This window comes from Polistes fuscatus, unplaced genomic scaffold (genome assembly GCF_010416935.1).
Source record: "Polistes fuscatus isolate 324 unplaced genomic scaffold, CU_Pfus_HIC Scaffold6, whole genome shotgun sequence".
NCBI lineage: Eukaryota > Metazoa > Arthropoda > Insecta > Hymenoptera > Vespidae > Polistes > Polistes fuscatus.
This window is the reverse complement of record NW_025113140.1, coordinates 6,145,167-6,159,677: the sequence shown is the minus strand read 5'-3', so window position 1 is coordinate 6,159,677 and position 14,511 is coordinate 6,145,167. Positions and strand designations below refer to the sequence as shown.

Below are 14,511 nucleotides of genomic sequence, written 5' to 3'. Positions count from 1 at the left end.
CAAATTAATCAATAAAACCCTTCCACAACAGCTTTTATATATCGAGATGCTTCAAACTTCTATGCATTATTCATTTACTTTTTCTCTAAGGAAAGACGAAACTAGAAAAGAAGAAAAAAAATTCGTAGGTGAAAAATAATTAATAATCCAAAACAATTTACAACAATTATTTATTCATAGAATATATGTAAGCACCTAATAGTAAGACGCATAAAACTTTAATTTGTTTGTTTGAAATAAACAAGAATTGAAATAATATTATCAACAACGGAATCCAAAAGTGCATTTTAAAGGGCAGACGATAAACCACTATGTAAACTAACGACGCCCTGCACAACGACGTCACTCGTTCGAGTAAAATTTCCAACGAAATGGTGGCATTTGTTAAACGCCATCTCTAGAAACATATCATCCACCGTGCGAATGTCTAATAAATTCGAGGAAGTAACGTTTTTAAAAAGGATGATAATATAATCGATTACGAGATGCTTATATCACGCAAATACTTTACTAAATTTCTTAACCATCGGCCAAATAAGTTTACCTTGTAACGAGAGCGTGTAATTTCAACAAAGAAATATGGCACGACTACTGAATCGGCCGACACGCGGAATATGCATGAAATAAATTTATATGCGACAAATTTCTCTTGTAACAGAAGCATCTTTATTTACGCGTTATTGTTCATAATATCTTTTTCAAATGTTTTCTCTTTTTTATTATACAAAATAATTTTTTGTCAATAATATCCATCACAAAAATATATCAATAAGAATCATTCATATATATATATATATATATAGTTCATTTATGTACACAATCAATGCAATATAAATGACAAGAATATCGATTCAAAAAATTACGATAGACATCATCATGGAGAAACCAAAGAAGAAGCCTTATCGAATTTGTTGTAGAAAATAGACGATAAGATTTCTTCTAGGCTCTTCTACGTGTAACATGGGAACTAGAGATTGATATATTGTAAATATCCGATTTGTTTTACGAACGCAGGTGGCATTAAAATTTTTATATGCAAACCGATTAATAATCAAAGCAAAACGAAAAGGAGAACAATATCGTTTCAACTAAAACTTGTCTTCTTTAATTTCTAATGGTCGCCATGATGCACCATGCACGCAAATACCTCAATGTTACACCTTTATTTATATATATGTATATACACACATTACATATTTATTTTTGTTAATAATAAATGTCCAACAATCAAAACGTCTTGTAATAATGTGTATTCGTTCGGTAGAGCACATTTTTCTTGAACTTTTCCTCATAATTAACTCGATAGATACAAAATGGTGGTAGAAATGATTTTTGGCGTAGATGATAGTATAATATTTAAACGAAAGAGACTTGTTTTGCTCGACATTCACACATAAAATTACAAATAAATTAATTGGTAAAGAAAAAGATAAACGCGTCCGCCTTCAAAATATTAGGAACTAAATCTAATAGTAAAAGAGTAACGAGTAAAGATAAACGAAAGGTGAGAAGAAAGGACGTGACTATGTATGCGTACGTGTCTCTACTAAAATGAGCGAAAGAGTTTATTTGTTGAGTATGCGTGTAAGAGAAAGAGACCTCAAACAAGGCACATCTTTTTTCTCACGAGTTTTCGTTCTTTTTATTTCTTTTTCGTTTGATCTCTTACTTAACACAAATAACTTTCTGCATTTTTGTCAATCATCTTATTTCCAAAAGAAACTATCAAGTTTTTCCCAAAGGTTTAAATCATTAAACATGGCGTATTATCTTCTGTTTTTTTTTTTATAAGACCGTTATTACATTAGAAAGTTAAAAGGTAAAAAAATATGTATTATGAAATGTTATTTCATTCAATAAACTTTTAAATTTTATTATTAATTAATTATCCTTCTCTATTAATAATATGTAAGAAAAAATTTTAACAATTCTTGCTACAATTTGAAATGTGACGCATCAATTTTTTCGTAGTCCAAAATCGACGATTTGTAAGATAATCACAAGGATTTTGATGGCTGCTTGGCTTGTTCGTCGTAACAGAATATACAGAAAAACATGTAAAAAAAAGAATGTCCCTGTTAGACAATCGAGTAAACGATATTACGACACGAGGAAATGATCATTTGGTTTAATATTTGAAGGAAAATGAAAAGAATAAAATGTAGAAAATCACTGTAGATGATAACACGCTTCTTCATTCTTGTCTCGTGTCTCTAAACATTTTCTCGTGACATGTTGTGTTCTATGCGATGTAAAAAACGTACGGCGATGCGTTACGTGTTGGAAAGATGAATATAGGATATCAAAATGAACTTGTTATTTTCATAGCAATACGTACTTCAAGTCTAGGATCGAATCGAGGTCGTAAATGCGATCAGAAAGGTGCAAGAAAAGGAAAGAAAAAAAAAAAGAAAGAAAAATATCGATAGAACGGCACACGAATATTTCATTCTCGCGTAGGATAGGTATAAGTTGAAAAAATGGAAGAAGAAAACAAAAAAAAATGGAAACGTAAAAATGTAAGATTGTACGTGACATTACTCACGGGCGGAGGTTTGATTTTACAGATGCCAGATTTCTCAGCGATCGGTCTTATTTTAGCGATATATCCAAGAGGGTCGAGGAACTCCTCGGTGCTCGGCTCGAATACAGGAGCTTCGGGTGGTATTGAGAACTCGAAGTCCGAGTCAGCACGATCGCAGGCCATGTCCTGGCTACGACAACAATATGCACCAAAACGATCCTCGGAAGCAAAGTCGGAAGTAGCGTCGTGGTGCCTTGATACCATGACTCCTTACTTCCTTCCCTCTTTCGATCGCACTATCTTTCTTCAGTCTTGCCGTTCTAGTAAATTCAATAAAACAAAGAGAGAAAGGATGAGACAACAGTAACAACAATGACCGATAGACGGTCGGTCCTGAGGCACGTTAAAGACGCGCCCGAGTCACCGATGCCAATTCTTCACTTTTGCTCTTTCTCTTCTCTCTCTTCTCTCACTTCTCTATCTCTCTCTCTTTCCCTATGCCTGCCCGATTCTTTTTCGTCGCAAACCAACGTGCGCTTGCGTACACGTTACTTCCTAAACGATTTTACAAAATCGCACGAAACAAGCGTTCCTATGATAAACATTCTTACGAAGCACCATCTTCTCTCTACAATGATTACACGATCGTGTATACTTGGTAATGAACGCGAAAAACCAATAAATGGACACATGGGCGGAAACTATATTCGACATCCGACAAGTAGCTTCGCACACGAGCGACTGGCCTGCTTCGCGTTTTTCCCATCTCCGCTACCCCCACTCCGCTACGCACAACGTCGACCCTCCTGTACGTAACCTACTGCTGCGCCATCTTTATGTACCTATGTATGTAACTAATTCGTCTTTCCTTCCTGATCTTGGACAAATCCCGGTCGACCATGTTTTTTCTTACCAAGCTTCTTATTGCTCAGTGTGCTTCGGAAAGTATTCGTCGATTGTAATTGGATCAATGATAAGTATGACAATATAACATTGGCTGATTTTGTTTTTTGTTTTTCTCTATTGGTTCCATAAAATATTCCCTTGAAGTTGGCTCGTTATAAACTTTCTACTGTATTATTGTATTAGATATTTTAATAAATTGAATGTTTATCCTAAATTATCACAAAATTGATTAATAAACATTTATTAATGTAAAATAAATAATATATGCGGATATATAGCGTTTCTTCATATTATATTTACAATTAGAAATCACATACAAATTTGAAACCCTAACTTGATTTGAATATAGTGCCTCTCGAATCCAAAAAGTCGATTAGAGTGAAGTCAATAGTATATTAAGATAGTGCAGTGCTGTGCTTCGCTAGTAGGTTCATCAGGTAAGTGTTTATGTAATACTAAAATGATTTTTAAGTTATTAAATGTTTTAACAAAATATATAATCACGATATAACACATATATATCAAATAAATAACAAATTTCATATGAAATAAACGTATAATACTATATCATAATTATTTGGTTATGGTAAATTGTTCATTTTAATTTTTTCTTCAGACATTTTCTAAAATGGGTTTGCATTTTGGAAATTTGTACAAATTAAGAGGGATCGTTTATTTCCGTCTCAGCCCTCACGAACAAAAGGCTTTTAAGGGTGTGATATCTGAGGGTGTCCCAAATACCATCAGACGTTTTCGAAGCAGTGTATTCCATTATGCACCAGGTACGTCAACTTATCTCTATATACTAGATGATATATTATTGTTTAATAAGATTAATATAATTAATAATTAAATATCATAAGAAATAATTAAAAACTGATAAAAAAATATAATTAAAGTAACATTCAGTACAATAAGAATAATACATTATCTTTATATTATTAAAAACTTTCTTTTTCAGTATTAGGCCTTAATTATATGGTATATTTATGGGCCAAAGACTTGGATCATAAACTAAGCCGTAAAAATCCTGACCTGTACAAGGATGACGTTTAAATTACTTATAAGTTAAATCCAAATTGATAAGTAGTATAAATTCTCATCAAAGTTGTTACATGTGTGTACAATGATTAGATGAAAGTTCCATGAGCGTATACTTAAATAAATTAACTAATTCTTATTTAAATTGTGAATATAAATCCATTATCATGTTAATAGTTTTGTATAATATCCAATTTAATAATTAATATCTTTGGATCCTTTAGATTTATACAAATTTGTCCATATTTTCTATTGTCAGTAAGAAAAGAACTTGTAATTTAGTCTGCAGCCGCGAGATGGTGCCAAAAGAAGAAATAGGCCATTGACGAACACTGAATTGTCCGGGCCCGATGTTAACAAATTTTTTTCAATATAATTTCAAATCACAAGTTATAATAGGACGAGAAGAAGAAGAAACAGATTATATTTTAAATACAATATAAAAATTAGAATAATGAAGAAGAAAAATAATATTAAAGACTACTAATAAAAATATGGATCCAAAGATATTACGATCCTGTTAAAAGAATCGATCGTGACGTAGTAGGGATCAAGGAATGAGCCAATAGAAATCGGTGTATCAAAGATCGCACCTTGGTAGATGAGGTAGGGAGGTGAGAAGAGCAGGTAAACCGCGAAGTAGAGAAGATAGAAGGATTAAAAGTAGTCGTGAGAAATTTTCAGTCGAGCATGGTCGGGTCGTAGGTGTTCATTCCTTTGATAAAGGTTTCTTCCTTTGTGTATGTGAGGGTGAGGTGTGTGTGGATAGAAAAAACTATTCTTAATCAAAACTAGGTAAGTCTAATTAGTAATAGTAATACGATAATATCTTCAGATAAATAATATTTCAAATATTCAAGTTGCTTTTGTTTCGGCAGCCATCCGTGTTTCATTTCCTTTCCTTTCGTTCCTTCGCTCGCAGTACACCTATCGTCATCGGCTCGCGACACCTACAGTTGCTTGGAAGTTTACGGCAATACTCTACACTACCTATACGATCCTATACATTCATATCATTTCCGTGAAAGAACACGCCTAAATAAAAGCAATCAAGCTGTGTCAAGGTTTCCTTCTAAAGAATATCACTCTAACGCCATAACGGAATTCAGTGCAATTCTGAATACCTTCCTTTACGGAATTCCAATTGGTATTCCAATTAGTATTCCTTCAGAGGCACACCTGTTGCTCTCCGGTCTTTACTTAAGACTCCTTCTTCATAATTTTCCAATGAAAACCTAAACCAAACAATTTCCTTTCTTTTCTCTCCCTCTCTCTTTCTCTCTCTTTCTCTTTCTCGATTTAACATACTTATATATTTTTCTTTGTGTATTTACAGCTACAATAATAAATAATTTAAATCACGTGTGTGTGGATATTAGTGTGTAACTTTTTTAATCATCCATCTTTTATTTCCACTTAAAATGAAAAACCAATAGGGAGTGCAGATTGCTAACGTATGTATCCATAAGTTCATTCTAATAGATTAATTATTTACCGATTGGAGGGGATAATTTTTCTTCCTGTTCCCGAGTACAGGAATATGTTGCTTTACATATAAAAAAAGAAAAAGCAATAAATAATTAGAAAAATAAATAAATTGGATGTATGCACATAACACGTTTAGATACGTGTATCTGTATTGAAACTATACATCCGGATATAGAACATTTCTCGTACGTGGTTTTCATGCTTATTTTATTCTTCGTGTATTACTGTTAATGTTTTTTTCTTATAATTAAATATATAAGACTAAACAGATTGAAATATGCTGCGCTTTGGAAAACAATTCGCATTGTTATCTCGATATCATTATCACTGCAGGATGACTCACTAGTTTTTAATACGATCGATCAATCGTTCCTTTCTGTAAATCTTTTATCATTATGTTCCTTATATATTTTATCGATATTATCCGATTAATTATTTTCAATGAAATATAAAAACTAATTCGTTCGCTTCTCCTCCTTATTACTCGTCAAACGATTACTTTAAGATGATATTTAATTCGACAATTATTGATACATTTATATCTAGCGCTAAAAAACCAGTTTTAGTTTTATAACAATCATCATTTTTCCTCTTTCTCTTTCTCACAGACGCAAACACATGCACACATACACGTATCAAATTGTAATGCTTTTACACTCGATACTCGAATGTAAAAATTCTTATCTGTTAAAAGATACGGTCGACAATTTCTTTGTGTTAGTTGTAACACAATTTTACCGATTTCTACGTTCTATTGTAAAGAGAACAGAAATCAAAGTTTTGAAAACAAAAATGATTTTCTTTATTTAAATTACAATTCAATGTTTATGCGTATTACTTTTTTTTTACTTAATGCAATTATTATTTCTAATGGTTAATATTATTAAGGACACCTGTAATACACGCCCACTAACATCTAATTGTAAGTAGACCTACGCGTGTCATTGCAATCACTATGACATAGATCGAAGATACTCGCAATGATGAAAATATTTTATAATAGAATACTCATCGAGAAGATTCTTTCGAAAGTTCATAAACACACACACACACAATTTTGTCTTGTATAATCACATTATCAACTCGATTTAGAGAAAAAAAATCCTTCAGTAATAATAATATTGTAAATCTTTGCAGCACGACGTCATCATTAAAACGAAATAGATTAAAAAAATAAAAAATCTCTTACAAAATCGAGTACCAAAATGGCGGATTTCAAGTATTTCATTGAGCAATTACCAAACCTATAAATTAGTATAAAAATAATATAAAATAGTAAGAAGACGCGCGTGGGGAGAAGTAGAAAACAAAAAATCTATCAATAATATAATCATAATTATTTATTTTCCTTGCCTCCGGCTTGAAAATGTCATATAGAGCCCGTATGACGTATTATATGCTATATATCTCTCTATCTATTTATCTCTCTCTACCATACTCCTGTATACTAGTTATACGGGCACGCAGTTGTCTTTTTGTTCTGTCTTTTTTTTACTTCTTTCTCTAAGGCAGTGCAAATCCCTTAGCATGATGACACACGACGTGACACTCGATGACCTTAGGCAGTTTCCTACGCCGTTAAATAACGCATCTTCTCGATTTTATGCGCGCGCACTCGTTCTCTCTTCTATGTAAGAACACTTACGTATCTCAAAACGAACAATACAAACTTCTATTATTTATTGTTGCTTCGGGACTTAGAGGCCCCCCTGCAACGATCATTTTTCATTTTTCTTTCTCTTTCATGAAGTTTTTCCAAAATGATCATAAATTATCTTTGAATTCTCCTAGATGGTGAAAATAAATATTAAAATTTAGGTTTAAAGGATGGCTTAAACTATATTTAAAATTTACTTTTGAATAACTATCGATAATTATAGTTATTAATCGTGAGAGCTTAGATTTTCCTCCAACGATCATTTTTCATTTCTTTTTCTCTTCCATAAAATTTGTCTAAAACGATCATAAATTATTTTTGAATCCTTTTGGATGGTGATAATAAATATCAAAAATTACGTTGGAAGATGGTTGCAATTATATTTAAGATTTACTTTTAAATAACTATCGATCTCTCTCCATTATAGTTATTAATCGTGTGGAAGCGAGTTCATTCGTTCGGTCCATTCACTGGAAAACTTGTTCAACACTCTGCAACACGAATTGGAAGGTATGCGAGAGGTACATTGCTAACTTTCTTTCTACTTCTTTTTTATTTTTCTTCCTTCATTATGTACGAGTATGCGAGCGCGCCTTTACGTGTGTGTACTCGTGTCGTATACATGCATGCGTCCAACCACGAGGAACACGCTAACTTCTACTTATGTTGGATTTCTGTTGTTTACTTTCGATCGGATCTTTTTCAAGATCTAAACTTTCTTATTTCAATTTTGTTAGGTATGCATTTCAAACTCGTTTGAATCAGGTTTTTCTACTTGTCGCCACCTGCGTTAGAAATTTTCTTACTATTTTTTGTATAATTGATTAATCGAATTATTGAAAAGTCAAAATTATAAATAAAATACAATAAAAATACAATAAAATATAATCAATTATGCAATAATAAGTATTTACATAACAGATACACAATCATTTCTTCGTCATTCAATTAACGTGTACTACTAAACGATCTATAAATAGTTATTGAAAAAAACAAAAAGAAAAAAGAAAAACAATTTAATTTGTAGAAAATGTAATTGTCATGCAGCTAAATACAGCAACATAATAATAGATAACCCTCAGTAGTTATATCTGCGCGACCATGTTACGAGTAACGAGTAACGGTTGTAGGATAAATGAAAAACACGAAACTTCCGCATAAATTTCTTCACGTCTACGGGCAGTTCAGTCAATGCCCTTATGTTGCACATCTTGCATCTGTTTAATTAAACGGTTACTTGAGCGGAAAAAAATTAATGCACTTTACGTGTCGCGATTTAAACGTTATGTTTTTGTTTTTCAAATAAAATGAAAATGAGCGCGATAATTTATTAACTTCTACCATTTTTATGAATATTTTGGTTAGAATAAATCACAGGAAACCATTAAATGAATTCGTATCGATATAAAATTTCATTTTCGCGAATTCTCGAATGAAATTGACCGGCACGATGGAAACAATTTCCTATTCGATGACTCCACGTAAAGTAAAAAATTTAGACTAAATTTGTTCTCTCGGAAATAGAACGTCGAACGCGGTGTTTATGTCAAGTACGTTCAAGGCCGTGCTTATACCCCGCTCTCTTCGACACGCATTCCGTTAGTAAATTTTTCTCTTTGAGGTGTGCCTGCATATAGAAAAGATTACTTTGCTTCTTTTATCGAAGATTCTTGTTGTTGTCTTTGTCGTCGAGAGATTCCACGATGTTTGTTGAACACTTTAAGTTTCGATTCCATCTTCTTTTTATTTTTATTTTTCCTTCGTATTCGTCAAGCAAGAAATAGTAATTAGCATAATTTCTTTTTTTTTTTTTTATAACGACGCCCGGTAAATCCGTTGGAAAAGAATCTCGCCTATGCTTGCATCGAAGTCTCCGAAATGGTCAGGCCGCGCCGTAATTCGAATCGTCCGCTTGGATATTTGACAAATGTATACTTTTTCTGTAAAATGATTACTTAGAAAATAATGTATATAACTGTAATATATGTGATTATGTTGAATCAGAAAATAGGTATTTGGAATTCCAGAAGGAATCTCTAACGCGCGAGATCAATTCACGTCAGAAACTTGCTTCACTGGTCTTTTATAGTTGATACACGGATCCCACTCAACATCCTAGCTTCACCCTTCTCTTTACTCGCTTGGAGAATCATCAAAATGATTATTTATAAATATAAAAAGATATTTTTTAGTGTCAATTCGTAGTTGTAATTATAGTAGTTCTTTTTTTTTCTATGGAGAAAAAATGAGGAGAGCTGGGTAATGGTCGAAGTGATATCTTATAAAAGGGTCACTCGATATACTTGGGATTTAACAATGTCTTCCAACGTTCTAAGGTTTCCCACGGCACCTTATCTTTCGCTAGTAAATTGCAACATTACTGCTACGAGCCACGCAGCAGTGAAAGCATTTGCTTAGAAAGAAGAACTTGCCCTATGACGGTCATTGTCTTAATACGCAATATTTATATAGATATGTGTTTTTATGTATATACAAGTACTCACACGAATTGTATTCATACCATATAACCATACCATACATATACTACCATATAACAAAACTTTTATTTCCTCGTCTATGTAAGTGTGTAATTATATATACGCGATGTATCTAACCATTTATTTGGAATGCATGTGTGTATTTGTATCGTGCATGTGCCTGATGTATGATTCAAGCATTAATTCCTGATATGCGATTGGCAATGTTACGTGCCATTAAATTATTTACTTTTATATCGACACGACAGAAAAAGATATTATCAAAGCACTTTAATTTACAATCAAGACAGATAAGAGAATCTCGAAATCTTTAAGTTTCTTTTCTATTTTCGTATTCTATAAATGACATTGGTAAAGCAACTAGATAATTAAGTCGTAAAGTATAATAGAGATTTGACTATTGTTCTTAAATGGGATTTTAAATGGACCATAAATTCAACTGTACAAAACGATTAGTATATATTACTCTGAATAAGTTTTCAGCCATCTTGAATGAACCATAAATTGTGAAATTATTAAAGTAAGCTTTAAATAAGTTTTCAATAATTTCGAATGACCCATAAATCGTAATCATAAATCGAAACGTTCCAAATGATTATTATTACTCTCTAAATAATTTTGAAAGTTCAAATCGACGACATACACACCCGTGAAAGAAATTCAATACATGCCTAACGAACAAATTAGGCTCATTGGAATTTCACTTTGGTTACATGCTGACTTTCATGCGATACCAAGTATGGGTCCCATGACCCGATGCTAGCCGGATACAGCTAACAGCAGACATACCGTTCAAGTATCGACCATCATCAAGATATCGAATCGTTATTTCGACGTTTGATAACAATATATATATATATATATATATATATATATATATAATCAATTACTTTCATCGTATTATTTCTATTATCGTTATATTCTATTTTACGATTCGATGTTTCAGGCAAGGTTGATCGTGTCTGAACTTCCAATATGCCATACTATAACAGCAGCCATAGTCCAGCAGTTTATAACAAAGGTATACAAATAGTTAAACACACGCACCAAGAATGAATATTGATAAATTATTAAATAAAATATTAAAATTTGTTCTTTACCAAAGATGGAGGCTCGAGCGGACCATCGAGTACTTCCGGTGGCCGTGGCAGTAGTACCGAACCACCTACCTACATGATGGAACATTTAGCAACGTTTACAGTGACGAAAGAGATAGGCATTGTTTATCCTGCTGATGGCATGCGACGTCTTTTGCAATTAGAAAAAAGTAATGGTATATGGAGCCAAAAGATGCAGCTTCGTTTGGAAAGAAATTGGGTTCTTATCATGGACAACGAAACTGGGGTATATTGATATACATTCTATTGAAATTGATAACAGTAATATAAATATAAATATTGATCGATTGTATTTATGTTTGAAAAAGGCCGTGATGGAACGATTTCCAGCTTCTTTGATCCAAGAACCAACCGCATTTACCTCGAGAGATCCAATGGAGATGTACAATAACATTTTGGTATTTTCGGTTGCTGACGATAGCGGCTCTCAAAGAGCAGAAATGCATATATTTCAGTGTCAGAGTGTATCTGCTCAAGACTTGGTAGAAGATTTGAAAATGCTTCAAATGGGGAAACTTGTACCAGGTGGTTCACCTAGGGGACCAAGAGGACAGATACCACCACCACCTGCGTTACCACCACCTGAACCACCATTGAATGGCGTTAATGTACGCGAACAGGTGTCTGCGTTCAATGCAGCCAATGGTGAATATATCACGTGACATTCTTTAACAAAGAATAACGATTATTATTAAATGATTTTTTAATCTTACAGCCGATGGCCAAAATGATATATCTCGCGAAGAAAACAACGACGAGGTGTCCTCAACGTCGTCAGAAAAATATGAACGAGACGTAACGATATTGAACCATTGTTTCGACGACATTGAAAAGTTTATCGCACGTTTGCAATATGCCGCGGCAGCTTCGAGAGAATTGGAACGTCGACGACGTAACAGAAAATCGAAGAAAAGAAATCTAGGAGATGGAATGTTAACTATGAGAGCAAAGCCACCACCAGAGATGGAGTTTATCGATATCTTTCAAAAATTTAAACTTTCCTTCAACCTGTTAGCTAAATTAAAAGCACACATTCACGATCCGAATGCTCCAGAATTGGTACACTTCCTTTTCACGCCGCTCGCTCTGATCGTAGATGCATCTCACGATACGAATTATGATACGAACTTACCGAGTAAGGTTGTGTCACCCTTATTGACCAGAGAAGCAGTCAATTTGTTAATCAATTGCGTTACCAGCAAGGAAACTGAACTCTGGCATTCCCTTGGCGATACATGGCTTATTCCTCGCGATCAATGGAAAGGACACGTGCCACCTTACCATCCAATCTTCACGGATGGTTGGTCACCGGAATATCCCATACCTGAAGATCGAGATCACGATCACTTAGCTTCCCTTTTGAACGCTGATAAACAAAAAAGGGATGAACTTCCTGAACAACAGAATGATCCTTATTATAATCATCGAGATGTAGACGAGTCACATTACAGTAGCGAGTATCTCGAATACGATACCAGAGAGGAGCGAGCTGGTACCGAATACTATGATAGAAATTATGGTCCAACCTCGGAACTTTATGCGAGAGAAGAAAGAAACATCGATCAAACCAGAGCTCACAGTGACATATCGGTAGATTCGATTGAAAGGGCACCCAGAGGTGCTGCTATTGAAAGAGCTCAAGAAGTTTGGTTGGACGAGCTTGTAGCTAGAAATGCTAAAATCGTTCACGTTACTTATCCCAGAACAGCTAACAATGATAAAGAACTGACGGTTGTCAGGGGCGAATATTTGGAAATACTTGATGACAGTAGGAAATGGTGGAAAGCGAGAAATTCTAGGGGTCAAGTAGCTCACGTGCCACATACTATTGTTACGCCTCACAATGCATCACAACCTGCCGACAACGATGTATTTAATAATCCGTTATATACAAGTCGATATCCTAGACAAGGACACGGTTATAGTTACGAAGTGAGAAATAAATCTTTACCTATATTTTCATCACTTTAATTTCATTTATTGTTTCATACGAAACAATGAATTTACCATTAATTTGTAGGATTCTGAAATTGAAAGAACCAGTACTAGTCCTGGACCAGAAGCAGCTCATCGAACCCATGCGATCCCACCACCAGCACCAGCGGATTGGGTTAGAAAAGAACGTCTCGGAAAAAAAGGTGAATTTCGTTATTTTTAATAACGTCGTTATTATTGTCGTCGTTTTGAACAAATTGTCCTCGATACGCTTTGCTTTCGATTACGTGGACATTTATGTGTCTTGCATTAAGATTTCTTTGTCTTTTTTTTTCCCTTTCTCTACCTCTTTCTTTCTTTTTTTTCAACGTTTCTTTAAACCGTAAGAACATTGTCTAATTACAAATGATCGGTGTAAAGTTTATTGCAAGTCGCTATTATTTCTCTCTTTATAATGAGTTCTTTAAAAATGGATTAATACAGTAATGCATCCGTTTCTCACACAATATTTGATATATTATTTTATTTAATATCACTGTATATATATAATATTAATATTATAATAATATTAATAGTAATGTGTAAGCGCGAGTAACGTCTAGACTGAACAATTAAAATCGTTATCGCTACGAGTACAGGGTGATTTGGCTTTTAGTAATAGCCCTGGATAATGAGACAAGATTTTCTTTTTTATCTCATCGTTTATATCTCGTAGATAACCGTCTATTGGTTTTATTTTTATGTTTATATTATTCATTAATTACTGAAAGATTTGCCTAACTTAAATTGGATCATTTTGCTTGCGTATTTATTTCATTACCTGAAATCTCTTATTAATTTTTATTATGATATATTATAATAAAAATATTATTCAAAGTTTGATAAAGCAATAACACCCTGTATATAATAATAAATTTCATTGTAGAAGATTTAAAAAATTTTTTTGTAATTAGATTAAATTAGTTATTTTTTGGATATGTCACCAAAATATTAGTTGAACAATGTTTTCCAAATTAATACAATTTAATTTAATCAACTCTAACCATTTAATTTATCTTTAAATATGTGAAATGATTCTTTTTTTTAAATAAGTCAGTACATTAGAAGTAGATATTATTATTTAACAATTAATAGAAAAATGTGTTACTTTCGTTGACTATGTATGGTCATACTTTTTTTTTTTTATTTTTTTTTAATACCTCAATAAAATAATTTATGTACGAAGTACGTACAAAGAATCTCGACTAACCAAATTTACTTTAGCAAGATAAAATAATTTGCACATAGATTTTTAGAATGAAAATATTGTAATGCAAGCTAGAGTCTGTAAGATATTTAACGACC

At 33.0% G+C, this 14,511-nt stretch overlaps 3 protein-coding genes across 7 annotated transcripts in view; 2 read left to right on the top strand and 1 right to left on the bottom strand.

The window, feature by feature from the left end:
• LOC122522959 (plastin-2) overlaps positions 1-3,296 on the bottom strand; it is a 33,630-nt gene extending 30,334 nt beyond the window's left edge. For both annotated transcript variants that reach the window (XM_043644421.1, XM_043644422.1), the window contains exon 1: positions 2,546-3,296. In XM_043644421.1, coding sequence (XP_043500356.1) covers positions 2,546-2,788 — 243 coding nt within the window. In that variant the 5' untranslated portion in view covers positions 2,789-3,296. The remainder of the gene's footprint in view (positions 1-2,545) is intronic.
• Positions 3,297-3,760: 464 nt separating this feature from the next.
• On the top strand, positions 3,761-4,616 carry LOC122522958 (cytochrome b-c1 complex subunit 8). The gene is made up of 3 exons (XM_043644420.1): positions 3,761-3,867; positions 4,047-4,212; positions 4,392-4,616. The coding sequence occupies exons 2-3, from the start codon at positions 4,059-4,061 to the stop codon at positions 4,484-4,486; spliced, it is 249 nt and encodes an 82-aa protein (XP_043500355.1). The 5' UTR covers positions 3,761-3,867; positions 4,047-4,058; the 3' UTR covers positions 4,487-4,616.
• A 278-nt stretch (positions 4,617-4,894) lies between these two features.
• On the top strand, positions 4,895-13,958 carry LOC122522957 (epidermal growth factor receptor kinase substrate 8-like protein 1). 4 transcript variants are annotated; one of them, XM_043644418.1, is made up of 7 exons: positions 4,895-5,266; positions 8,044-8,126; positions 11,061-11,135; positions 11,220-11,458; positions 11,541-11,877; positions 11,948-13,164; positions 13,253-13,958. In XM_043644418.1, the coding sequence occupies exons 3-7, from the start codon at positions 11,090-11,092 to the stop codon at positions 13,388-13,390; spliced, it is 1,977 nt and encodes a 658-aa protein (XP_043500353.1). In that variant the 5' UTR covers positions 4,895-5,266; positions 8,044-8,126; positions 11,061-11,089; the 3' UTR covers positions 13,391-13,958. The 4 variants fall into 4 exon arrangements, with proteins under 4 accessions (XP_043500353.1, XP_043500354.1, XP_043500351.1 ...); XM_043644419.1 differs by having other exon boundaries at positions 8,044-8,137; XM_043644416.1 differs by lacking the exon at positions 8,044-8,126.
• The last annotated feature ends 553 nt before the right edge of the window (positions 13,959-14,511 follow it).